We start from the raw sequence: 27,387 nt of genomic DNA on the forward strand, positions 1-27,387 counted from the left end.
CTCCACCTCAAGCTGGTGTGTGGTGAGCGTTCTGGCGCAGATTGGCTGCCGTGCATCACCCGTGTTGGTGCTACACACTGGTGGTGGTCAGTGAGGTTCCCCCTTCCCTGTAAACAGCGTCTTTGAGTGTCTAGAAAAGCGCTATATAAATTCAATCCATTATTATTATTATTATTAGCTCCATCACATGAGGGTGGTGGGCCCAAGGAGCTTGGTATCAGTGAGACTTGCAATGTAGCGCTAGCATGCTGATTAGCCACTACACGGCTCGGCGGAAAAAAAATGGTTGGAAAGCTGTAAAATCTGGGTAGGAATTTCTTGGAACACAAATGATCCATCATACTGCATTTGGGGGAACACAGAAGCATTCGTGATCTCCATCGAGATTTGAGAAAGGTATTGCTCTAAAGACTCCCTGTGCTTACTTTTAAAAAAGTGACCTAGCAGGATGTAAACACATATCTCTATGGGGGAATTAGGGGTACATACAAAACATTAAATGAAAGGAGAGTAACAAAGTGGAACAAAGATTTAAAATATGTCACACTGAGTGGTTTATTAAAAATAAATGATTTAAATAAATATGGCTGATATAACACAAGGCATCACAAAAACAAGATAGTGAAACACTTGTTGGACCTTCTCTCATTATAAAGAATGGTTTGAAACTCTTTGACCGACATCGTAAGCACACAGTGTCCTCCATGTTTAAAGATCTAAATATTTGAAGTAGATTCATTTTTACAGTGTAGCAACCATTATTACAGTGTAGGAACATCTAGTGCAGGCTAAGTAATTACAACAGCACAGACTCATTCACAAGAGGTTAACAGAAGCATTGGTCTTACGGTTGCGGGCAAAACAGTATCCTGTGCAATGGGGAAGTCTCAAGACAGGTAATATATGGCAATATATGACTTTAAGTAATACAACGGGACATTTGACTTAATGTATCAGTAGTTATATACCTCAAACTGGAATGCAATATAATATTGCATAAAAACTTGTCCTAATTTCTGTCAATTAAATGTGAGGCTGTATCTTTGATTGTGTCAACTATGTCTAGGGATTGCATTCAATTCTGTCATCCAATAATATTGGTAACCCGGCCCAAATCTATGCTCATGATCTAAATAAGCACCAATCACAGTGCAAAACAAAAAGCATAAACTAGACTTTTAAACCTAATTCTCCAAGGATGTGTTTACATGCACCTCAATAACCATCCATGATTGAGGAAGAGACTGTGGCTGTGTCTCAAAGAATAAACACCATACATGGTTTATATCCTTAATGTTAGTATTGTTTAGCATCTACTTTTGTTTTTTTGGTCTGTCTATGTTTTATAATGGTGTCTTCGTAAGCCCTTGTGGGCTGGGCATGATAATGCATGACACAATAATGAAATTCATTCATTCATTGTAGTCCACAATGCTTGGACAAGCTTTTACATCATTTCAAAAATTCTGTATATGCTACACAAGGATATACAGTTGCAATATTGGTAACATTTTGTGTGGCTCATACCAAAGCTTATCCTGTTTACTGAACACAATGAAAGAAGAGATATACCGGTACAATGTGAAGTGATCTCTAAATCAGTTGGAAACGCTAATAAAAAATGTAGCCGTATCGCCATTATGCACCAACATAAAATGGCGTATCAGTTAAAAGTGAGCATCGATCAAACATAGCCAACGGTTAAGGACCCGTTCCTTTGTGTTTGTGTAGCCTAATGCAGTTTAAATAAAATACAATGAGCATTTTATCATCTACATAAATGCTGCTTTGAACAAGTCAATTGCCATCATCATTTGCAATGATACATGCACAAACAAAAACATGATTAACAAAATACCTGAGTTTTCACAATGCTGCTAATGGTAACAAAAGTATACATATAAAAAAATGTGCACAATCAAAAATATGTTTAGAAAATAATTATTTTCACCAGTGTCAGTCTAGGTATTCACAGTTTCAAGCTGTTTGTACACCTGTAATGTCAGTCAAAAACCTTAGCAGACATGCTCTTCAATATTTCAGATACGTTTAGTAAAATGTCGAGTTTTGTGGTCTGCCAACCACCAAAAAAATTGTAGTTGATGCTAATTCTCAAAAATTAAATAAAACCTGTGCTATTTACAATACTTGTTATGTTTAACAAATAACCTCACATCAAATGGCATGAAGGTTCTGTAATAGTGGTCAAATTCTGTGACACTGAGGACAAACTCAGCATATAAGGATAAAGGCTTAGTTATGGTTGTACATCGACGCAACACAAGGGGGTTTAAGGACCCAATACGTCTTTGCGGACCCTCCTTAAGTCCGTAGCAAAGGGCCTGAGCTGCCTAACCTTGCGTCTAGGCGACACAGCAGGAAGGGCTGTGATTGGCCCGCCAATGAAAACCCGATGTAAACCCGACGCAGAACCAAAACAGGTTCACGACTCCGTCGAAGCGACTGTGTGGTCATTGCGTTGCGTAAACGTGGAACCATAACTAAGCCTTAAGCTGGCTATTCTGTCTTAAGTCATCCTCAAACAATCATTTACATCAATAAGTCTCTGGCCTGTTATCCTTTAACATTGTGGTGGTTGGTGGCAGATCATACCCAATACTGATTCCTCTGAAGACTTGGTGTTGTGGTTCTAATGATGTGGGCAGTTGCTACTGGCACGACATTAGTCCAAGCATGTGAAGGCGCAGATGAATCAAGAGTGCCGTAGATGGACCCTTGGTTGAGTGCCAGCAACCTATCAATAACAGGACTACTGGGGCAACTCGGGCTCAGCGGAGTGACCGTCACTGTGGGAATTGTCAAGCTTTTCTGAGGCTGTCCCTGATAGGTCGGCCTGGAGCCTAGAGGGATGGACGAGGGAGGGGGCTTTGAGGTCACAGGCGTCTGCTTCCTCCGCCGGTGACGTCGAAGCAACAAGACCATCACCACAAAAAGGATGACCAGTAGCAGCAGGGCCAGCAGAGGTAGGATAACCAACAGTGGGTTGGACGTTTTCTGTGGATAGGACTCTACGCGGACCGGTGTGTTCCTGTAGGGAATCTCGACTGTTCCCTGGGCAGGCTTCCCTAGAGTCGTACCCACAAGGGTAGTCCGGTTGGACGCAATCCCCCAGCGATTGCGTCCTTTGAACTTCTGCTGGTTCTTGCTGCTCGGTAGCATGGTGGAAAAGAGGGTGTTCGCAGAGGCTGGCACAGCTGTTCCATTTTGAGAGGTCTGGTTTAAGGTGCGATGGACAAATGTGGTCGTGGCTAGGATTGGTGTTTTTGTGGTGGAGAAATTTGTCGGATCATATGGCACCACAGTGAAGTAGAACTCTCCTTTTGCGGGTTGGATACTCGCAGCTTTTAAGACAAACACGAGGGAGTCATTAAGTTCTTGAATGCCAGTCATGTTTGCACTGAGCTCTAAAGACACCAGTCCCTTCCTCACATCCTCAAATGTAAATGTTTCCGCTAGTAAACCTCTCCCAGAGTTTTTCAGTCTTGTTCGAACAACCTTACCGTATTTTGGCTGGGAGACCACCTGAAAGAGTGGTTCACTGTCACTTATATTAGCAAGCTCAGAGGCATCCAGAAAGCTAGTTGTCATGGTGACAGGGATGCCGTTAGGAATCCTTACCCCACTGCCAAATTGGATTAAAGGTTTGACAGTGATGTTGAGCACTTGATCGGTGAGATTGGCTTCAGAGGTGAAGGCTAAGAAATCAAAGCTGTCTTCTCCAGATAATAGAGATGTTGATTGGTAGAGCAGCGTTCCGGCCCGTAAATCCTCCTGGTCAAACTGAGTAACTTCTTGACCGTCCTTTAGAAGTTTCCCAAAATCCGGAGGTCTGGTAATTCTGTAGTGAACGGTGGTGTTTTTACCGTTGGTCGCAGCGGCCAGATTGTCTTGGCTCAGTGAAACTGTAGTCTTACTTTGCTCCAGTTTCAAACCAGTGTTGTTGACCAAAGTAATTGTGATGGCTCTTACGTCAATGTTGAAGAGTTTGTAGACTGGCTTGTGGTGGCCATCGGTCACGCTGAAATAGAACACCCCTGAAGCAGAACTTCCATCATGGATGAAGTAAATGCTTCCATTGTCGATTTGGGCTTGAGTGAAGGCCATGATCGTATCATTTAGACTTCCTTCAAGAGCAAGGTAGCCATTGTTAGGTTGACTTACAACAGAGAATTGGACCTCAGCAGCAGGATTGTCCAAGTCTTCCACTCGAAGGTTCTTGGGCCCAAGTGCCACTTTATCACCTTGTATCACCGTCAAGCTAGGGGCCTTGGTCTTCAGAACTGGTGATTGGTCATTCACAGGTATTATCGTTATGTTGAACTGCTCCTCAACCACATCCTTGTCCTCTATAGGGCGCTGTGCAGTCTTGCCCTTGGGATTTACCCATATGTCAAAGACGAAGAGGTCCTGCGTGCTCTCAGAGTTGTCGTGCTTGTAGGTGATACCGTATTTGTTGACGATGAACTGGGAGAAATTGGGTTTCTCCTTGGTTAGGTTTCTCTCGCCTACCAAAATGACACCGTGTTGGGGTAGAGCTTTGACCTGGAACCAGACCTCGTTGGAGCTTCGCTCTGGGATCGGCAGCTTCGTCATGAGGTTAGAGGCGTCCAGGTTGGACTTGTCAATGGCAACGCTTTCCCCCTCTGTTACGACAGCACCTTGGGTAATAAAAAAACACAACACATGTTTTACATAAAGAAAATCTTGACTCATGAATCAATATTAAAACAATCAATACATTAACAAGAATTCATGAATACCTGTGTTGGCAATGAGGACTGTCTTTTGCTGAGGCCCGCGGTTTTCATAGGAAATGTCTATTTTGAAGGTCTGGGTGTCTAGAATAGCGGGCTGCGATGCCACTGAGAAGGTCATTGAGTCCATGGCTGCCCAGCCTACTGACTCCCCTGGCGTTTGGATGAAGACAACCTCCTTCCTGTCCACCTGAGGTACAAAAACAGGATGATTTCAAGAGATATACTGAAAGATATACAAGTCTTATAATAGATTCCCATTAGTCAATGCAGCAATACAGGCATCTGGGTAGACTTATTTATTATTTACAAGATGGAAGTTTAGGGTTGATGGGCAGGCTTTTACACTTTCAAAAACCCAATCAAATACGGTCTGGCAATGCCAAAAAGTCATACTTCTTATGTAACTGTCAACAAGACTTCAACAAAAGGTTATAGTATAACATAGGAAATGTTTTTTTTTTTTAATTTGTCAAATATTATCACATTTTCCATTAGTTAGTAAAAAATAAGATTATGGTTTATAATTTGGTTATTCCTTTACCATGTCCTGTGTGAATGTGGAGAGATCTAATGTAGAATTATCAGGCTGCACGGTCACCAGCCTCCCGAGTTTAGGACGACGAATCACATTGAAAGTAATACTGCGGTTTGAGTGTTTGCTGTTGTCATTGGTCACTGCTTGCAAATTCTCCGTTGTGATTGGTGTTGAAGAGCCTGAATGTGAAGAAGACAAAGGGTCGGTTAAACCAATCAATGAAATGGAATTTGCTGCTCCTTGACATTTATTTTGGAAAACCACCAACAAATGTAACATCAAACTAATTTAAAACTTTCTCTGACCTACTTTTATGATAAAGACAACTATAAACCATCAAATGTATTTTGTAGTTTAGTTAAGGCCAATCCACTTTTTCCTTTTGTTTTAATGTCAAATGGCTTCCCTGAACACTGCCAAGTATTGTCGATGCTTTGAGGAAAACATAAACCAACTTTTCCCTGTTGAAATGCATAAATGGTTCTTAGTCAAAGGACCAATCAGTACTGTATAGACAGAGGAGAGCCCTTTGAAGTGTTCAACAAAATTTTGTTTTAAAAAGAAAGACATCAAAGACATTATATAAATTATATATATAATTAAATCATCCCCACACATAGAAAAAAATAATCAAGCAATGTTAAATAGAAATCACAATGACTATAAAACCAAAAAAGGGAGTTTCAGTGCAGAAGCTCCCTTATGCTTCAGTAGAGAAGTGAGTCAGAATATCTCCTCGTTAGGATGGAGGGAAACCCCACGCAATGAGCTACTTTGTGTTGTGTGGGAAAACTGTGTAGACAAGATCAGGATAATGAAGATGCTGATGAACAGATCAAGGGGAAGATTGAGAACCACATTTGTTTCCTTACTCCTTTTTTTTTTGCCCTCTTCCACGATTTATTTTCTCTCTCTCTTTTAATAGAAGAGGCAATGTTCCCGTTAGACAAGCAGACAGACGGATGGACACAAAAGGACATGAAAAAAAAGAAATGAAGTACAGAAACTCCATTAGACAGTGACTCAGACTGATAGAGAGACAGAGAGTATTAATGTTCAATCTTTCATGGAGGCCACTGGACTACATGGTGCTTATACAGCTTTCAGAGGGATTTTATAGAGCCATATACATCAGCCTGTGGCACACATGTTTACAGTCAAAATCTGTAGTTCCTGGACTCACAGCTCTGCAGCCTGTTTTATTGTAAAATATATATTTGTATATGAATAAATGTTGGCAGGCTTAATGCTTCAGCGAACAAAAGATCAAGTAAGAAAGACATGTTCCACTGAACATGATGGCAACCAACTGGTTGAATGAGTGAAAATAAATGTAAAATAGGATTATTGTCAATTTCCTTGTATTCACATTCATTCTCCAATATAACATTATTTTAACTTCATTCAACACGTTGTTATCAAGCATTGAATTTTATACTGTAATTTAACTTCTCCCTCAAACTATACATGTCTAAGAGGAAAGGGCCATTTCATGAATTACGTATCTGTAAGTACGGTCGTTGTGCACGTCAAGCTATTAAGCGCTAGCCATTTGTGAGAGACTAACCAGATATCCCGACGTTCTCCGCGACAAAGATCACAGACATTTACCCCCGAGTCAGTCAGTCACCTCACGCCCAACATAAAAACCCTTCATTTTCGGATAACCCTTCCCACCATCGCACACAAACACAGACAGACAGACAGCCCTGCCTGGCAGAGTGGCACGGAGCGCTCATGAAGCCTCTACAGACGGCGTTGGAGGAGCTTCCATCCAGAGTCCGCTCGGAACTCAGCAGTGTGTCTGTTGGCACTCAGGCCACACCACCAGCCTGACCCCCATCAAGGTTAACTCTACTTATAACTCTCCTGCCGACCCCGCCAGCCCATAATACCACTTCACTGTATCTAATCAATCGCAAAACCGCGTACCATCGACCTATTTTTAACATTTTGTTAAATGATTAAGTGGTAACCAATGCATTAGTCTGTTGAATGAATATTTAAATGAGAGGGAATTCATTATTTAACCAATTGACATGAGTGGCAAGGGACAGCAGAGTGACACACACACACACACACACACACACACACACACACACACACACACACACACACACACACACACACACACACACACACACACACACACACACACACACACACACACACACACACACACACACACACACACACACACACACACACACAAAATACCGCGAATGACAGGGCAATGTGTTACTGATGCTATCAGTGTGTTTTGACAGAACATAGTTAACACATACAGGACTGGGTCCTATACAAATACTCATGGTCAACTGACATGGCAGATTTGTAATCTTCAAGCCGACAGTGGCCGTTGGATTTCATCTGAAAGGATGTTCAACCTTCAGGAAGTGTGAATGTATTTCTAAGCTATGTGCAGAGGCAACACCACGCCTGGCAAGACCAGGCGTGGGAAAGAGGAAGAAAAATGTCCTTCTGTATGTTCAGAACATTCAGTTCAATCATCGCAACGTGTCCTATTTTGGATTTGTATAAAAGTATAAGATGTTGTGGCGGACGCCAGGGAGGAGTGAGGGGAGGAGGTCTGGCAACCTGCTGGCTCCACCCCCAAGCCTTACATGGACTTCCTCCCTTTAACGAGGCGAGCCTGGGGATGATTAAGCAGGGGTGCTTGGGCTTAAAAGAGCTAGCAACAGACAGACAGGGGGAACTGGAGCTAGGGCTGGAGCTAGGGCTAGCACAGGACAGGACAGGACAGGACAGGACAGGACAGGACAGGACAGGACAGGACAGGACAGGACAGGACAGGACAGGACAGGACAGGACAGGACAGGACAGGACAGGACAGGATCTGTGTGATCGCCTGGAAGCACGGAACGGCCTAAGGCAAAGAGATAGGTGGAAAGTGTTGGACTGTATCATAGAGGAGGTGGACGACCCTTTTCCCACCCGGGTTTTGGTTTACTAGGTGAATAAACCATTCTGCACTGGAACTGCTCTCTGTGTTGTGTCATTTTGTCTATTCGACTTGGTAGCGTGGAAACCACACACCCACTGGCCCGCTACAATATATATATACATACATATTACATAAAGTTACATTTTCTGGAAGATGAGATGAATCATCTTGTTTTAAAGGGGTCCTAGATACTCATGGGCTCACAACATATACCCCAAATCATTGTATTTGATTCTTTGATTAGATTCACATGTTTGAATCTTTTTCCCCTGCATCATTTCCCCTTGGTGTCTAAAGTGTCCTGTGAAGGCCGGGGGCCTGGGGCTCACCTGGAAACACCTTGAGGGCCTGGTTGGTCTCCAGGCTGAGCAGCAGAGCGCTGGCTGTGATGCTGAAGATCTGCCGCGGGCTGAAGTTCACGCCGTCGTTGACTTGAAAGTTGAAGCCGCCAGACATGGCGCCTGGTTGGACCACAAAAATATGTCACAAAAGATTAGTTATCATATCTTCATCCACATACCTCCTCTGGTGTGTGTGTGTGTGTGTGTGTGTGTGTGTGTGTGTGTGTGTGTGTGTGTGTGTGTGGGCGTGTTCAACTAAACCATAGCACAAGGCTTTACTTCAATCCTGTGTCTAATTTCATAACCGGTGCATGGCGTAAATGTTCCTGCAAGTCATGTCTTTCCAAACCAAATAAAACGCTGTTCACTAGCAGTCGCTTTTTGGTGGCCCTTTTACATCTAAACAGCGTCTTCTAGTGGACATAAGTGGAATGACAAACCAATTTTGATGGAAGAATAATACAAAAAAACGTTCTTAATATTTCCTCAGAGCAATTGCCCTCATACAAATGTAGGCCACATTCAAACAACTAACTATTCGGCTATAATAAAAAAAAAATATGTGTTCGAATTGGGATTTTAATAGTTCATTATAATTCATTATCTCTCTGTTTGTGTAGTCAGGTCTTGTGGGTGTCCTCTAATGAAGGACTCTCTGCCCAGCGGTGTGTACCTTTGTGAACGAACAGCAGCTGACCCTGCTCTATCGTGGCCTGGGTGAAGTTCAGCACTGGCCTCATGGGGGCGCTCTTCAGCGCCAGGTGACCGTTGCTGGGCGGAGTCACCATGAACGCCAGCTCCTCTGGGGGCGTGTCCTCGTCCTCCGCCCGCATATCTCCCGGTCTGATCTCCGTCACAGAGGCCACCCACACCTGCACACGCGGAAAACAGCATGGGTCATCGCACCTCATTTTCTGTATGTGTTTACGTGCGATTATCGCAGTGTGCGATCGCTGGCCCACCTTCAAGGAAGGTTGGGCAGCCCCCCCCCCCCTTACTTGGTTGGAACCCCCCTGCTGAGAGAGTGGGAATAACAACCGCTGTACCATGTTTTGTTATTAAAGTGAAAAAGGTTTGTATGGTGATACTAGGTTTGAAGACACCATCAGTCAAGGGTGTAGGAAAGACTTCCTCATTGATGTTTTGGATAAGCAAATGTATTTTCCTCTCACCCATGGGTAGATCACATGTTCCAAGCGCTATTCAAATAGTCAATAAAGACAAAAGTCATAAAATGCATTTCTAACTGATTCAAAACACAGCCATATAGCTGCAATTGTCATAAGTTATACGTCATGTTGTAGACCACAGTAATCATTTTGTTTTACAAATCACTCCTCCATACCACTAAAGAAATGTTGACCCCAGCTAAATACCTTGCTGTGTATCAAGGCTCAAAACACAGTGGTTTGGGAGTTAACAGAGGTCAAGGGCAGATAAGACACTCTTCAGCTTGCTTCACAACTTCAAGCTGGTGTTGCTGTGTTCACAAGCGTGATTCACAGGAGTCATCCAGACGAGAAATACGAAACCAACCTAGCAAAACGTTTCTTTTTCACCACGTTGTGAAACCGCCTTGTCTTTTGTAACATTTCCTATTCAAAATACAAGACCATAGTACTAATCAAAAACTGTGCACTGTTTGTGGAGAATATTTCTTGTTTATTTTTTCTGCTACTTTCAAACGGCAAGGCAATAATCATCCAAGAAGGATTTTGATTACGTTACACATGATATGCACATAATCCCTCTTCTAGCAGTATAGTAACAAAAGGTATCTGGTCATCAATTTCTTCAGGTTGGACTCGGCTCTGTTGCCCTTGAATAGACGTCGATTGGAGCTTTCTATTTTCTATTAGCCCCTACTTTCCTCAATAACCATATGGGAAACCAGACACTTGGTATTTGTGTCCATATGTGTGTGCGTGTGTAAGCATCATGCAATTGCATAAAACAGTATGCCTCAAAGATTTGTGTCTATGTGTGTGTGTTTGTTTATGTGTGGTGTGCTTATTTGTGTGTGTGTGTGCTTATTTGTGTGTGTGTGTGTGTGTGTGTGCTTATTTGTGTGTGTGTGTGTGTGCTTATTTGTGTGTGTGTGTGTGTGTGTGTGTGTGTGTGTGTGTGTGTGTGTGTGTGTGTGTGTGTGTGTGTGTGTGTGTGTGTGTGTGTGTGTGTGTGTGTGTGTGTGTGTGTGTGTGTGTGTGTGTGTGCAAGGGTGTACACATGTGCATGCGTATCTTTATCGGTCTAGCGGGAACTGCCCCACACGTTCCGTAATGAGCCACTTCACAGGATGTCGCCGTGGGATGTTAACACTGAGTCACCACTTTTTTCAAAGCGAGACCACATGACATGACACACATTTCGACCAATGCTGCTTCCAACAGGCCCTGCCGAATGCTTAGTGATGCTAGTGATATAACGCCCCTGGCTTTGGCTTATAGGTGTTAAAGACGATGAAAAAAAATAATGTGCGAGTTAGTTATGTGGTTTTTAAAAACAAACCACATACAGATACTGTAGTGTAGAACGGTGTCAAGTTTATATCGCAGAGCAAGACCGCCACCCTGTGGACAGAAGAGGTATGTAAACTTGCTGATGGGTTAAAGGGGACATATTATGAAAACAACACTTTTCCTGGGATTTGGGGTGTTGTTTTGCGACTCTGGTGCTCCAACACGCATACAAACTTTGAAAAAAGTCTGTACATGATTTTTGGAGTGAGATATGCATTTCTGAAAGTATCCAGCCTACAGTTACCAAACAAGGGAGTCCGTTTTAGCGCCCCCTCCTATGTAGGAAGGAGGCACAGTTGAATATTACCTCCCACTTCCCCAATCCCCATCCGCTGTCCGCTGTTCCGTTTGGTGGACCAGCGGACGAGCAGCTCCGACGGGGGGAACTCGGCGGCAGCTCAGCTCCGGGAGAACAATGCCTTTCTCTGCCGGACTTCCGTCGAAGCTTCGGCGGCAGTCCGGAGGAGAAGACATGGAGGAGAAAGGGATTGTACTCTCGGAGGTGAGCTGCCGGACTGCCGCCGAGCTACCCCCGCCAAACTTTTCAGCTCCCGGACGACACCGCCGGTACTGCCGGACTACGCCACTACGACTCTTTACTTGTTGTGGAAGTGCCAGAGACGTCAGACACTGTCTTTATGATTCATAATATCATCCGAGGCGCACATAGCTTTCGGCCGTGATATTAGATATAATATCATATAAATACCCATACATAATATTATTATTATATTATATAGATATAGAGCTCCAGGAGTCCGCAATGCTGTGGTGCAGTCTGACAGCTCATTGGTCAATGGGCAGCAGCTCATTTGCATTAAAGCTTCAAAAACATGTTTTCTGGAACTCAAATACCATGTTTACTTGTTCTGAAAAAGCCATAATATGTCTCCTTTAAAATAATTTGTTCATTTTACGTGATTGTCACAAAAAATAGAAATCACTCTGACGATTTGTGCTGGTAAATTGGAGATTTTAATCTGCTCCTTTTCTTTATTTAAGGATGTTTTTGGAACAAGAACACAGCCCTTAGGTCATGTAAAAATATTCACAGAACAACTGCTTATGTCACATTCTGTCAATCAATGCATACACGCCGACTCTTATCCATCAAGACAGACAGACAGACAGACGGACAGACGGACAGACGGACGGACAGACGGACAGACGGACAGACGGAGAGACGGAGAGACGGACAGACGGTCAACATAGTCCAATTTTCAAGTGAATGTTGTCTGTTAATATTAGAATAAAGTTACTATATCCTAATATTATCATATAACATTCAGAGAAAGGCGCTCAGAATCCAAAGCTAGTATGGCATGACCTCCTCAATGTCGTAATGTGCCTATTTATGTTCATATCAGAATACAGCCGTTGGCTGAATGAATGCCAAAGATGAGATAAAATAATAAATACAAACTTTAATGTAGGCCATCCTTGCCTTACAATGGTATTTTTGGTTACATAAGCACATGTAAATGCCAGGGCAAAATGTAGTCGTCAATCTGCTTGCTGCACTGCGAAGCCCCATCCGAGCCCCTTGCGTCTGCATAGCTGACATTCTTTCCACCAGCCAGCCAGTCAATCAGCCAGTCGGTCAGTCAGTCAACTGGGCTGCCTCTCAGCCAGCCAATCAGCTTGTCAGTAAACGTGCTTGCCTCTCAGCTGGCCAGAAAGTCATTTCATTCAGTCAACCATCAAGCTAGTTCGTCAGTCCGCAGGCCACCAGAAAACCAGACAGTCAGCCAGCCAACCAACCAACGAGCAAGCCTCACAAAGTTTCCTTAATTTAACTTGTGCGTTGTTAGGATCTGGTGGGTTCGAGATTGGGCATGAGAGAAAGGAAGTGAGCAGTGAAAGAAATGGTTTAAATAGAGACGCGGCCTCGCCCACTCACCCTCAGGACCCTGTTAGCTGTGATGACGGGCGCCTCATCATTGACAGCTGCAACCTGGATGTGCGCTGTGCCCGGCAGGCTCTGCTTCCTCAGGACAGTGTCGTTGGCCGTGACCGTGAAGCTGTCGTCCAAGGACTCGCCGCCGTCGTGGACATAGTAGATGAACTCGTGCTCAACCTATGGATAGGAAATACGAAAGGGCATCGAGTAATGATTACCTTAAAAGGTGACATATTATACCCCCAGTGATGTCAGAGGTGGCAGATTTTCCAAACGGCTTGTAACGGCTAAACGCACTCAGACCTGGTGGTATGATATGTCACCTTTAATAATAACTAAATTAGAGTTCTGATTGACCCAATTTGATCTCATACTTTTGCATTCATGTAAAAAATATGGAATGATAAAATGTCAACACAAATTAATTTTTTGCAATCATATCTTTTCCATTTTTTTTGTTCTTTTGATAGCTTTTAAATAATACCAAAGTTCAGTTCTGATTAATTTAATCTAATCGCAACCTTTTGCATTCATATACAACATGTGAAAATATAAAAAAAATATATATTTATTTTCCATGTCATGTTGACACCCTTGGAGGGCAGAGCGAGGTCCTACCTGCCGCCGGGTGAAGGAGCTGATGTCCACCCCTGGGGAGCGAGAGTGCTCGATGCGACCGTGGAGCGGCGGCTCCGTCACACTGAACAGGAAGTTGATTCCCGAGAAGTGCCTGTTGGTGACCCTGAGCACCTCCTGAGTCAGGGCCTTGGAGCCGCCCTCGTTCAGAGTGAAGTTGGACACCTTCAGAGGGATGAGGCGAGGGACGATGTCCAAGGACACCCTGATGCCCGTGACCTCCGTGACCCCGTTGGTGGCGTCGAGGACGAACATGTCGTTGACCTGGTCGGGTTCCGCCTGCACGTACTGAACGTTCCCCGCGTTGACGTCCTCCTGGGAGAACGTCACCGCCGGGGACTGCCTGGTTCCCACGTAGCGCTCTCTGGATTCCTCAAAGCGCCGCAGGAAGCCGTGCGCGGGCGTCTCCCTCACTGTGAACACGATCTCCGCTGGGAGGTTGTCCTCGTGAGTGACCTGCAGTGTTTAGGCAAGGCAAGGCAACTCTTTCATACATGAGTCAGACTCAAAGTGCTACACATACAAACATCATCATAAAAGAAAAGAAAATATTAAAATAAAATAGATACGCAAGAGAAAATAAAGTTGAAAAATGAAAGTGCATTGTATTTATGGTTTTGCAGTAAGCTAAAATGTATGCGATAATTACAGGTTCTAAATTCATATTTTGGGGAATATCCAGTAAATAAATATAGCTAATGGATCTAGAACGACGTTCCGTTGACACTACTCACCTCAAGTTTAGTCTCGTCAATTTTAACCGGCTTGCCCTCTTCCACCAGCAGCATGTTGTTGTTCTGCACGATTGGGGGCCTCTGGTGGCTCTCCAGGTAAACCTTGACATGGACCCTTGCCGTTACGGTCAGACCTTTAGATTGCACCGTCAAGTTGAAAGAGTCTGCCACGTGACCGCTGTCATTGTGACGATAGGTGATGAAGCCGTTCTTGAGATTGTGCAGTGTGAACGACACCGCCTTCGTCTCTTTCTGATAGAGACTTCCGTATTTCGGGGCCTGCTTGAGACCGAAGAGCACCTCAGAATCATCCCTGATGTCCAGGTTTGAAACTACGCTAAAGTTAGCGGTTGAAAACGTCACTGAGTGGCCCTTTTGAACCAAGAGGCCGGTGTTGTTGGCCACTCTCAGGAAAGGGTCGTGGGCGTTGATGTCCAACAGGCTGGAGACAAAGTGTTTCCCGTCCGACACAAAGAGCACAAAGCGCCCGGTGCTCACGCCCCTGTGGACGAACAACACTCGCTTCTCCACCAGATCCCGCTGGTGGAACTGGAAGAGCCGATGGGAGGTGTCGTTGGCCAGGACCAGGTCTCCCATTGGGATCCCACGGCGGGTGTAGAGCAACTGGCCGTCGTCAAAGTCTGAGTCGGCGTCGTGATAACGGAGGTCCTCGGCGGTGAGCAGCCTCTGGCCCTCTCTCACCACGTTGAAAACGTTATCGATAACCCGTACGGGCTTCTGGTCGTTGACCAGCTGGATGGATATGTTGAACGTGCCCTCTTTTGAACCGATCTCATCCTCTGCGACGGAAGATTTGAACTCTGAACTGGTGGAAGCTATGAAGGTGAAGCCGTCCTGTGTCGCCTCACTGTCGTCTTGGATGTACATTATACGCTCCTCTAAAATGTCCTGGTTACTGAATGTGATGATCTTGTTGTAGCTAGAGTTGGAGTTCGACTGACTTATACGGGCTAGTTTTCCGTGTTTCGGACTATCGGTGACGGTGTAGTAAATATCCTTTGTACTCAAGGTCTCCGCAAACAACTCATCCTTTGTGATCAATTTACTTTCTCCTTCCAAAAGGGACAGTCCATTGTTCTTCATGAAAACATTATTAATGTCTGCTTTAATAGATATGTTATAATCAAAGCTCTTGGACTGGGCGTGTTTTGAAAAGAGGAGAAACTTAAAGCTGTCATTGGTATCTTCATATGGCCTGTCCACCAGCTCGTAACGTACCTGCAGGTCCGTCACATTCCTCTGGCTGAACGTGGCGTTCTTCCTCAAGACCGTGTCGTGAAACAACAGCTTCCCTTTCTTGGGCGTGCTGAGGACCCTATAGTACAGCTCTCCCTCTGCCAGGACCACACCTTCAGCCGTGGCATACAGACGCTCCGAATCCAAGGTGACCTTTCGCACTTTATCGATGGCCGCCATCACGTTCCTCGTCAGGTTGAACCGAACCCACTTCACCGTGATGGGGAACAGCAGCTCTGTGGTGGCCCTGCCGGCGATGGTGACCCTGCACTTGAAGTAGTCCGTTGCGGCCGACGTCTGGATCTCCCTGAAGGTGCCGAGATACCGGAGGCGCTCTTTCTCCAGGAGCCTCTGGGTGAACGAGTCGGTGGGCCGCCACTCCCCGCTGGAGTGCAGCCTCTGCAGCTCCCCGTACTGGGGGGGTTCCACGGCGTCGTATCGGATGTCCACAGCCTGCCTCACGGCGTTCGTCTGCACGGCCAACTGCTTCGATCCAATCGAGGCGTGTTCTCCCTGGGTGATTTCCAGGCCCGTGTTGTTGGCGATCTTGTACTCCAAGGCGATGGCCATGACTCTCAGGACCACCGTGTTGCTGACTCTCTCTCCGTCGCTGACTCTAAACACTATCCTCGAGTTCCTCGCCCCTCGGTGGACGAGGTACAGCTTCAGTTCCGCCAGGTCTGTGTGAGAGAACGACGTCACCGCCGAGCCCGGGTTGGTCTCGATTTCCAAATAGCCAGCGTCTGCGTTCAGGTTTCCCAGCACGGAGAAGACGAGATCAGTGGAGTTGCTGTCCACATCGGAAGCTTTCAAAACGTCTGTGGTCAAGTGTTTCCTTGAGTTTTCCAAGAGAACAAAGAGATTTCCTTCAGGCAGACTCAGTTCAGGAGCGTCATTGGTTGGGGTTACGGTTACGTTGTACCGATACAATTTAATTCCCTTCAGGTAATTGGGAACTGGCTTCCTACTGCTTGAAAAAATGGAAAACATGAAGAAGTCCTCTTGGTCTTCTGATCCTCCATGGATATACATGACCCGTTCGTGCCAAAGGTCCAGCATGCTAAAGGAGTTCTCCCCCTGGTCTTCTTGGTCAACATCCAGCCTTATCTGACCATGGGTTGGCTGTTCTTGTATTTTGAACATAATTTGAGACTGACGAATCCCAAGGCTTTTGAAGTCCAGGTTAATTTTGATGTGTTTCGACTCAAGAGAGGCCCTGCCTCCTTCTGGAACCACAAGGTTTTTCAGGAGCACAAAGTTGGACCCGTAGCGTTTGTCCAACCCTCTTGCAAGTGTAGACATGGGAAGCGCTGGCCTTGGCGTAACTGAAGGAACTCTGACGGTGGTTGGTCTCACTGTGGTCGATTGTTCCGGTTCTTTCTCTGGCTCACAGCCAACTGATATATCTTTGGTAACGATAGCCATGGACAAACCAGTCTTGACGCCATTGACTTTGATGTCCTTTAAACATCCCTTGAAGGATCCTCCTCGCACACGTTTCCCCGACACAGAGAGCAGGCCTACCTTCCTGACCTCTGCCCTGGTGCTGTCATCAATGCCCCCGACAAACAGCGACCCCTTCAGCTGAAGCACCTTTAAGCGAGATCCAATATTGGTTTTCACGACCTCTTCATCCACAGTAAGCTGGAGGCTTTTAGCGTTGAAGTACAATTTAACGGAATGCCACTTTCTATCGTTAACCAAAGTCAGCGAGCGAACTTCGGTCTTGGTTCCACCTTTACCAACCATGGCCACCGGCAGGCCTTCCTGAATCTCCACGGCGACAAAATCTCCGCCTCGGGCCGCGCTGTACAGCACGATGCCCTCCGCGGCGGCCGTGTGCACGACACACTCAAACTGCCCTTCCTGCCGGGCACTCCAAAGGGGCAGAGAGACGTAGGCCTTGGAGCTGAAGAGGCTGACCGGGTCCTCTTCCGCGGCAAAGAACTGGGGGCTGCACCCAAGGGACACCTCATGGACGCTCTTGATCCCGGTGAGAGGCCTCAGCGACGACAGCAGGTCGTGGTCGTTGAAGACCACCTCTTCCACGCAGCCACGGAAGCCCGGCAGATCGGCAGGAAGGTAGGGTTTGTCGAGACCCCCCGAGCCGCCGGCGAAGAGGCCGTCGTCCGCGTCGAGGTCGTGTCGCGGCCCCGGCATGGTGAGGAAGGTGTGGGAGTTCCTGTCCACGGTCAGAGTGACGTTGCTCTGCTCCTGGTGGACCTCTACCGAGTGCCAGGCCAGGTCGTTGAGCTGAGTGCCTCTCTCGGAGTTCAGCAGTCCCTCCCCGGACCCCAGGTCCAGTTTGACCTGAGGAGAAATATATTAAACCAAAGTTCAAGGCAGGGATGCAACAATTCTAAAACAATAAAAACTATTTGTTGTAATAGCATTACATTTTTGTTGAAAAGATTTTCAACAAAAATGATTGATTTTTGTTTTCTTTGTTTTTTTTTTATTATAAAAAATGAGATATTTTGTTATTGAAAAATAACAATAACAAACAATAAGTAGGTCCAAATGGAAAACAGAAATTGAATTTGAGAACTTCAAATATGTAGTTTGCACAATCCACCAGCCGTCTAGCAAAACAGTGATTATGTCAGCATTCATCTTGTGAATCCCAAGCGAGAAGAGGAAGTACTTTCATCGTAGACCCATTATAACCTATGCCGTCACCAGTTGTTGCAACAGCGAACGCTGTATCTCCAAAGCCGGAAGAACACTTGTATTACTATAATCACTTAGCCTTTGGCTCTGCCCTTTGAGCATCATGTCACCATCTCAGGCTACTGCTTCATTTAGGTAACACACTTGTCAGGGCTTGTACACGCCGAGGCCCAGCTATTCATGCACAGCTTTGGGGGCAGCCATGATTATCTCTGACTCACTGGGATTTGGACCACAAGCCCAGGGATAACTCGCGGTACTCCAAAAATACAACTTGAAACTCTGATCTGTGTCAGTTTCAGTCACAATGATGAGTGGTTCTCCCCTCGTGTGCACCCAAGTGCATTGATACAGCCAGTGCGATTCACTCCCACCCGGTCTAAATGGAGCTGAAGTGGGGTCAAAAGGAAGGCATCTATGTGATGCACCGGGCAGTAAATAGAATAACAAATAAATAACTATCATGTATTCATGCAAATGGAAAATCTATCTTTCTATTGCGCATGCTGGATCTGTAGGGCTAAATCACTTGTCTAATAGCTACCAAATCTGTAATGTTTGCAATTTTCTCCAGGAACACTGACTTACTAAAAAACCTGGGAAGAATTTTGAACGATATGGAAGATGAAAGATTCAGAAAAAGCAGTCGCCATTCAATTCATAAGAGCTGACAACCATCTACTACAATTCCTGGAAGGGGAGTCCTGGACCAAATGCATCACTGTGATCATCTCATTCATGCGCAAGTTGCCTCATCTAATTATGAGCTGATGTCCCGGCTGTGACGAGGAACAGGCGGTGAGAGGTGAGCGCGATGATTGAGCAGGGTTATCTGTCAACTCGTATCACCGTGATTGCTGAAATCTGCTTTCAGATTTAGTGTCTATGCCCGTGAGTACAGCACAGTGTAACATGTTGGAGCACAGCAACTCATGGTGTGTGACGATGCTGGAATACAGACGGAGAGACGTGTGTGTAACTACGTGTATAGAATGGAGAGTATGTGTATGTATGCATTTATGTATGGATGCATGTTTGTGTGTATGAGGGGCCGCCTGGGACAGAATTCTTACTTGGTCTTACACACACTATTATAATCTCGCATATACACCACTATAGGCATACACACACACTATTATACTCCTTTTACATGTATGTATCAGAGAGTATAGTAGTGTGTGTGAGAGAGTGTAGTAGTGTATGTGAGATAGTTTGAATGAAGTCGTTTAGGATTCGTAATATCATCCGTTCTATAAAATATTCTAATCTAGAACACTCCGGGAGCTCAGACGGGGGGTCCTTGAGCTCTATATCTATCAGTATAATATAATATAACGGCCAAAAGCTGTGTGCGCCTCCGGATGAAATCATGAATCTTAACGACTGCGTCGGGTTCTCGGACGTCTCTGGTCCTTCCACATCAATCTGAAGTCCAGATTGAACCACGACATGGAGGAGAAAGGGATTGTTGCGAATTGTATATGCAAACGTGGAGATACGCTTAGTAGGACATCTGATGGATGCGTTTCCTGGAGCGTTCTGGCCCCCTGGGCTGTGTGTTGTGACTTTAATAATGGGCAGGCGTGGTCTCAGTTATGTGCTCTGATTGGCTAAGCATTGGTGCTGAACTCCCGCCTCCTGGATACCCGTATGTATACTCCGTGCTGATCCCTTGTGGCTATGTGCGGGAATTACACTTGTTTTTGTGGCCTTGAGCGTCCCTGGGCCCTGTCCCTGTACCGCTTTTATCTCTAGAATTGATAGATGGGAAAAAAGCCACTCTAGTCGCCAAGGACATATGTGGCCGGTTGGTATGAATTTGTGAATTTATGCAACACATGTCGTGGTTCAATTGTAATGACCACGGAAGAGGCAGTGAATGAAGTGTTGTTTAGACAGCGATTTATTTGAGACCACCGCTAATAAACCGTTGGAACACAGACACAAGACCGGTAACCACGACAACGCCGGTAACCTCAACAAATCCTGCGAAGCCCCCCCATCTCCCAAACCCCCGTGACGCTACAATATTATATTATAAAGATATTTCAGCCAAACTCTCACACACACTACTACACTCGCTCACACACACTACTATACTCTCTCACATACACTACTATACTCTCTCACAAACACGACTATACACACTCATACATACATGTAAAAGTAGTATAATAGTGCGTGTGTATGAGTATAGTGGTGTTTATGCGAGATTATAATAGTGTGTGTAAGACCAAGTATGAATTCTTTCCCAGGCGGCCCGTCATATGTATGCATGCATGTGTCTCTCACTCTCAATCTCTCTCACACTGACACCACACATCTCCCCATCTATACTCCAGCCTCAACACACACTATTGTGTTGTTGTGCTCCAAGATGCGTACTGCACACACAGGCAGGACACTAAACAAGACGCAGCACCTCCAGGTGCCATCTGACAGCAGATTTCATTAATCACGATGACACAAGATGAGAGATGATCCGGCTCAATCTTAGTGCACACCTTACCGTCTGTTCCTTGTCACAGCCGGGACATCAGCTCATAATCAGAAAAGGCAACTTGCACTTGAATGGGCTGATTACATTGATGCATTTGGTACCGGTCTCCCCTTCCAGGAATTTTGATACATGCACTTCAGCTGATAGGAATTGAATGGCTACATTTTGGGCATTTAGCCAAAGCTTTTATCCAAAATGACTTACAATGGCTAGTGCCGTTTCAGAAAAAACTATATATATGTAAACTTTATATATGCACATCTGTGTGTGTGTGTGTGTGTGTGTGTGTGTGTGTGTGTGTGTGTGTGTGTGTGTGTGTGTGTGTGTGTGTGTGTGTGTGTGTGTGTGTGTGTGTGTGTGTGTGTGTGCGTGTGCATATGCGCCCACTTGTGCATGCATGCGTGTGTGCGGCTTAGCATCTATGTCAATGTGTTTGCGTTCATACATAGCGGTATGTGTGTGTGCATGTCTGCGCGCGAGCGTGCGTGTGTGTGTGTGTCCGCGCGTGTGCGTGCGTGCGCGCACGTGTGCGTGCGTTTGGCGAGACTCTGCAGATGCGCCCGGGCTACAGATGTACCGACCTGCAGGCGCCCGGCGTGGAGCTCCAGCAGGAAGTGGTCTGCGCGGCCGGCGGCGAGGAACAGCAGGCCCGCGGCGCTGGAGGTCCGGAAACGAAGGCGCAGCACGTTCCGCTCGGACGACTCTGCCGCCTTGAGGTGCACGAAGCCATCCCCGTAGAAGGAGGCTGGAGAAGGGAGGGGCGGAGGAGAGAAAGTTAGGATCTATTTGGTTTGTTTCTACGTTTTAGGAGTTTGGCCTTTGTGTCTGGACGGAGAGGGCTTCCGTCCCCTGGCCTTGGACAGAGGTGGGTGCCCTGTGGGGCCCGGCGGGAGTCGGTGGAGTGTGGAGCTATAGGTGGATGAGCAGGGGGGACGATAAAGCCAAGTGCCCGCGTCTTCATGTATGGTGGTCTTAATATAGCACACATGACATTTAGACTGGGGAAAGCTGGGTTAATTATCATGCTGGTTGCTCATGTAAAAGCACACACACACAGAGACACACAGAGACACACACACACACCTTTATATGGGACTTCATGAATATATTAATGTATTGTTGTTTGAGAATGTGCTCCAGTTATGTGTTTTTATCATTTTGGGTCTCTTGGATTCTACATGGTTCTGTTGCTTGATGGCTTCAACATCAGATGCCTTAAAAAAAAGAAAATACCAAAATCCATACATTCATCCCATGTAGATGAGAGCGAAATACTACAAATTGCTCCGGTTTCCGAGAAAAGAGTTGAGCGTGTTAACATGAACGAAACCAGTGTTCTGCGTGTTGTTTTCCCCCCATTAATGGTAAACCATCTGACTCCATACGCTGAGGATGTGGCTTACAGGGAGAGGGTACAGGTTTGGGCCTGCCCTTACCCGGGACAGGAGCCCTGAACCTGCACATGAAAGGCTCCGGCGTCCCCACATTGTCTCAGAGACATAGCACCCAGATAGCGCACGGCGACCGGCCCCAGCTGTTCCTGCTAGCCCACCTCCCCGCCAGGGCGCATCGCCCTGTAATCTGGACGGATACGCTCCAAAGCGTTCTCATCGCCTGCCACCTTCGCCCACACACCACGGGTTCAAAAGGCCGGCTTGTTTAATGGGCCAGGTTCTCCATTGTTTCTGTAACAGGTTCAATCTCTCTCTCTGAACAACTATGTGCATATTATGTACACACGCTCCAGTTTGAATGTATTGCTGGGCAACTGATTCCAGTTCTTATGGAGGCCTATTTCTGAGGACTGCAGTACAAGCACACTGTACTGGAAAAGGAAGATGTATACCAAATTCATACAATATCTTTAAATCCCAAGACGTTCTTGCTCGGTTCTCTCTGCATTGTTTCTGTAGAATCCACCGGATGTATCTTTGTTAGTCTCCTTTACAAAAGGACAAGGTAAACGCGACAATGCTGTTATCAATAGAGAATAGTCATAGATGGCACAGTTCTTGTTAACAATTTAGCAAAAAAAAAGCTGTCATAACTGAGCCTCATTGAGAAACTTGGTGAAAAGGAACTTGTGGAAGGTCTATTTTAAATTCTGTAGGAATGGTATTATGATCACATTTTATATGTTAATTTCAGTATGTAGCAGGCAGAGGGCAATTAGTTTCCACAGCAACAGTGAATTAGCAATGCCTGACTGCTACCAGGACAAATGGAAAGTGTGGTCACGATAAAGTGGGTTAATGCATTTGCCCACCGAACAGGGGTTAATGCGCTAATGGGACATGGCATTACTTTACTTGACCCACGATTGATGTGCTGAGTCCTCGCAACCACCAGAATTAAACCACCAACCAGTGAAACTCTGGCCTTTAACAAATTAGGAATTAAATGTCCTATGATCAATAGCAGATTACAGACGCTATACTACACTATAACAGGTTATGGGAATTTAAACTGATGGATACAACCACATTGGCACTAACTAGGATAACCACTAGGCTATAACAATAGATGAAAACTAACGCTAATACAATTAATCGATAAGATAGACAGAAAAATTAAATTATCATTTTGATCAATTAGTCATTCATCATTCATCCTGTAAAAAAAACAAATACCAAAAAGCTGCTTTTTGGAATTTGGTATTTAGTCATTTCTTTGCTATCTTGCTGTTTCGGATCATATGACAATACTTTAGTTTGTCTTGGCCGCTCTTCGCCAGACATAAGAGTGAGCAGAAATCCCATTGAGCTTTTGCAACTTGTTGGTTATTTATTCCTCATCATATATGCCATCGTTTGCATAAAGTGTTTAATGGACAAAAGATTGCAGCCATGAATGACCCTAATCTGGCCCTATGTAAGCCTCCAACAGCTGCAGACGTTATTCTGATGGAAGCCGTCAGAGAGCAATGAGTGGATAACAAACGCATCGGGATAGCTGCAGGCAGTATGAACCCTCGTGCATTATTCCAGGGAACGGGCGGTGACTCAGAGGGACTGAATGCATTATCACACTGTTTGTCCTTTCGTTGTACACTCCCATCAGAATTATAAGACATATTCCTAAGAGAAACTACCAAACAACACATTTTCTTGGGTTGGGGTCATCACATTGTGATTTATCATTTTAAGGTAATATTTATGATTATCTTTGTTTGATCCCTGTGTGCGATTGTGCTGTACAAGCATCTCTCTTTCATCGATAGATGAACAGAGAGGGTATTTTCAAGAGATACAGCCAGCGAGGTGGGTAGACTTTTTGAAGAGCAGTTAAAACAGCAATCACAAATATGTTGAGTAATTTGCCCCAAGGCTGATTTTATATGGAGAGAAAAAACGATCTTTTGCCCGTAAATCACCTCAGGAATTGTTATAAGCCTTTGTAGAAGAAGCTTAATAAGTAATTATTGACAGAATAACATGTCAGACCACCCTTCACACAGTATTTAATGTTTCCTGTGTATTCTTTATCATCGCATAGGCAGGAAAGTTGTACTTTAACATGTTCAAATAAAAAGACCCAAGAAGACCAATCAATCACTAGGATCCACAAGACCTGCCATGCATTATTTTGACTCCAAAGAACTCTGCAGACATCTGTATCCTGACACGTCCTAAGTGCAGAAAGATGTGAGACTTGCATTTTGAGTACGTCAATGAGAGAGCGTCGTGATGAACCCCTCTCCTCAAAGTCCTCATGTGCACTTAGCAGAAACAGAGGTTGTTGTGCCCACTGTCTTTCATTAACTCCTCTGTGTCGGCTGGGACTCCGTGACAAGGACATCGTTATCCACAAGGATTCCTTTCCAGAGAACAAAACCAGTGTCCCCCCCCCCCCCCCCTGTGAGCAAATGCCTGCATGTTGTGTTAAAAGAGGGGGTAATCCCTGTTATTTCCCTGGGCTTCTGAAGCGCTTCCCTGGCCAGAGAGTTTTCAAAGGGAAGGGTCGAGCATGGAACACATGGTGTTCCCTCTGCTAGACAAACTATCACACTAATCTCACACCAGCCATCTGAAGACAGGGTGTCAACATAACTTGTAAATGGTAAGGAGCAGTAAAACCTAAAAAAGGAAAATAAACACAGGTTTTAGACGCATGTGCTATTAGCAGAAAAAACTGACGCTGATTGTTTTAGACTTAAGTTAAAAACAGTGTCCAACTTAGGACTGACTTATAATGTTAAATCCACATAAAGCATCAGAGGTTGTTCAATGATTTATTTGAGGTTCATCAAAGACATTCCAGTGAGGGAAAAAAAACTCCCCTCACTAAAAAAACGTTGGGTTCCTGTGCAACGCAATGTTTTGGTTCTCTGTGCAATTCCCCCCAGAACGTCAAAACATTGCACCGGGGCCTACCTGTTGCGCCATGGATCCTAAGGCTTAAGAACAGTTCGGACATCACATGGGAAAAGAAACAACGGGCAATTTTAATTTCATCAGACAGGACTAGTGGCTGTCTCCTCTTGTGTGGTTCACTTTTACAACAAATGCAACCAGACTAATGCGCCTTCTCTGCCTTCCCTGTGTTTTTTTTTCTTTGCTGTTGACTGCCTTACAACTCTATCTTTCATCCAATGTAAAGACTCAGCACCTCGGTTCCAACCAGCCCTTCTTTCATAATTTAATGCATAGACAGTGAAATAAAGACAATTGAGGAACGCAGTCAAGGGAAACAAATGTCTCCCTACTCTGTATTCTTGTTGACGGCTACGAATAATAAAGACGGAATGAGTCATAGTATAATAATGCTATGCTTAGCCTTATGGATATATTCCTCCCTCCCCCTCAGAGTGCAGGCGGGATAAATGAACCCCAACACGTTTGGAGGCATGTCAATCAAACATTTCAGCCCAACAAACTGTAATGAATGGGTTGGTGCTTTTTGAGGAGCTACATGGTGCTGCTGTAAGCCATTGGTGAAAACATATTATTTCTCGTTTCTCGAATTTTTCCCTTGGAATGGTTCTATTTTCTGGTTTGTTGTTTAACAGCTCTTCCAACATAGGTTTGGCCTCTATTTTCAGCCTTGGGTGCAGAAAGTGAGTGAGTATTGGTCAGTAATATTGGCCTAAAATATCAACTTGATTGCACATTTCCATGTATACAATGATTAATGAAACAACATGACAAGGATGCCAGGAGTTGATTAAACTATGATAACCTACAGGCTAAATATTAGCAAGTAGATTTGATCGATTCCTATAGAAAACGACACCTCGCCTATTGCCTTTTCTATATTGGCCACAGAATGATGAAGTCCCCTGATAGACGAGGATAAGCAGAACATGACATGTCGCTACACCGATCTTATCTGACCTTTACAGAACAGATCTTCCATCTTACCCATCTCTACCGACACCGTAATAATAAGTCCCACACGACGGTTTCACTGACGGACAACGAGGCAATAAGGTATATAAATAGTGGCAGTGGACGCACATTACGCAGACGAGGCTAGTGAAAGTATGTGAAAGTGAATATTTGCTGGAAACAGAAATTTAAAATCCCCCTTCACAACGCTAAAGATTACAAATCACACATTAAGCATTGCAAAGCCGACGATCGAGTTTCAGTTTTAATTCGGCTTTTAGCGGTTTAAGAAAGTTGCACTCTTACCCCCCAATGCCAGCTCCAAGATCAGCGACCACCACAGCAGACCCCACAAACACAACTTCTTGGTGCTTCTCACGACAGACTCCATGTTGTACGGATGTATGGATACCGCTTGACGATGCTTGATAAGTTACATATTTACAGCTAGGGGAACCTTGGAATTTCGGCAATCTATTTGCACACTTCAGGTAAAAGTTGGACCCCCCAGCTCCAACAATGAGATTTCAGCAACGCAGCTCCTGCATTTCACCACTGCAGAAATCTTTAACTCCGCCCCGCTGCTGTGTGTGTGTGTGTGTGTGTGTGTGTGTGTGTGTGTGTGTGTGTGTGTGTGTGTGTGTGTGTGTGTGTGTGTGTGTGTGTGTGTGTGTGTGTGTGTGTGTGTGTGTTTGTGTGCGTGTGTGTGTGCGTGCGTGCGTGCGTGCGTGTGTGTGTGTGTGTGTGTGTGTGTGTGTGTGTGTGTGTGTGCGTGTGCCGTGCGTCATAGTGTAGCACAACCCTTCTCATGTAGTGATCTGTTTTATGCTACAAAAGTATATAGGCCTAGTGATAATGTGGAATATGGCATTTTCTGTAATTAAGATACAGATCTGCATCCATTTAATTATTTAGACTGAAACTAATTTGCTTTAAAAGCATCGTCTACAGACAAAAGGAAAGCAACTTTTTATATTCATATTATGTTAAATTAGATGATAATTTCACTTTATGAGGTTTTCTAACATAAATATGAGTTCCCCTAGCCTGCCTATGGTCCCCAAGTAGCTAGAAATGGCGTTTATAGTCTCTGCCTTAAAAAAACAAAGCTCAGACACGCCGTTTTGGAATTTTCCCAGTATGTCTTCATACGGGACATGCTACCTCCCCTTTCTCTGCTTTGCTCCTTACTAGCTCCATTCTTTGCCCGCCCAGAGAATTTGGC

General features: G+C 45.0%; 1 protein-coding gene across 1 annotated transcript; it reads right to left on the reverse strand.

Annotated features, from left to right (window-relative positions):
* Window positions 1-530: 530 nt before the first annotated feature.
* cspg4ba (chondroitin sulfate proteoglycan 4ba) lies at window positions 531-26,932 on the reverse strand. The gene is made up of 10 exons (XM_060064235.1): window positions 26,469-26,932; window positions 21,417-21,580; window positions 14,409-17,975; window positions 13,657-14,130; window positions 13,039-13,215; window positions 9,293-9,491; window positions 8,608-8,739; window positions 5,320-5,492; window positions 4,782-4,965; window positions 531-4,679 (listed from the first exon to the last, which is right to left on the reverse strand). The coding sequence occupies exons 1-10, from the start codon at window positions 26,551-26,553 to the stop codon at window positions 2,608-2,610; spliced, it is 7,227 nt and encodes a 2,408-aa protein (XP_059920218.1). The 5' UTR covers window positions 26,554-26,932; the 3' UTR covers window positions 531-2,607.
* Window positions 26,933-27,387: the final 455 nt, after the last annotated feature.

Source organism: Gadus macrocephalus, chromosome 11 (genome assembly GCF_031168955.1).
Source record: "Gadus macrocephalus chromosome 11, ASM3116895v1".
Classification (NCBI taxonomy): domain Eukaryota; kingdom Metazoa; phylum Chordata; class Actinopteri; order Gadiformes; family Gadidae; genus Gadus; species Gadus macrocephalus.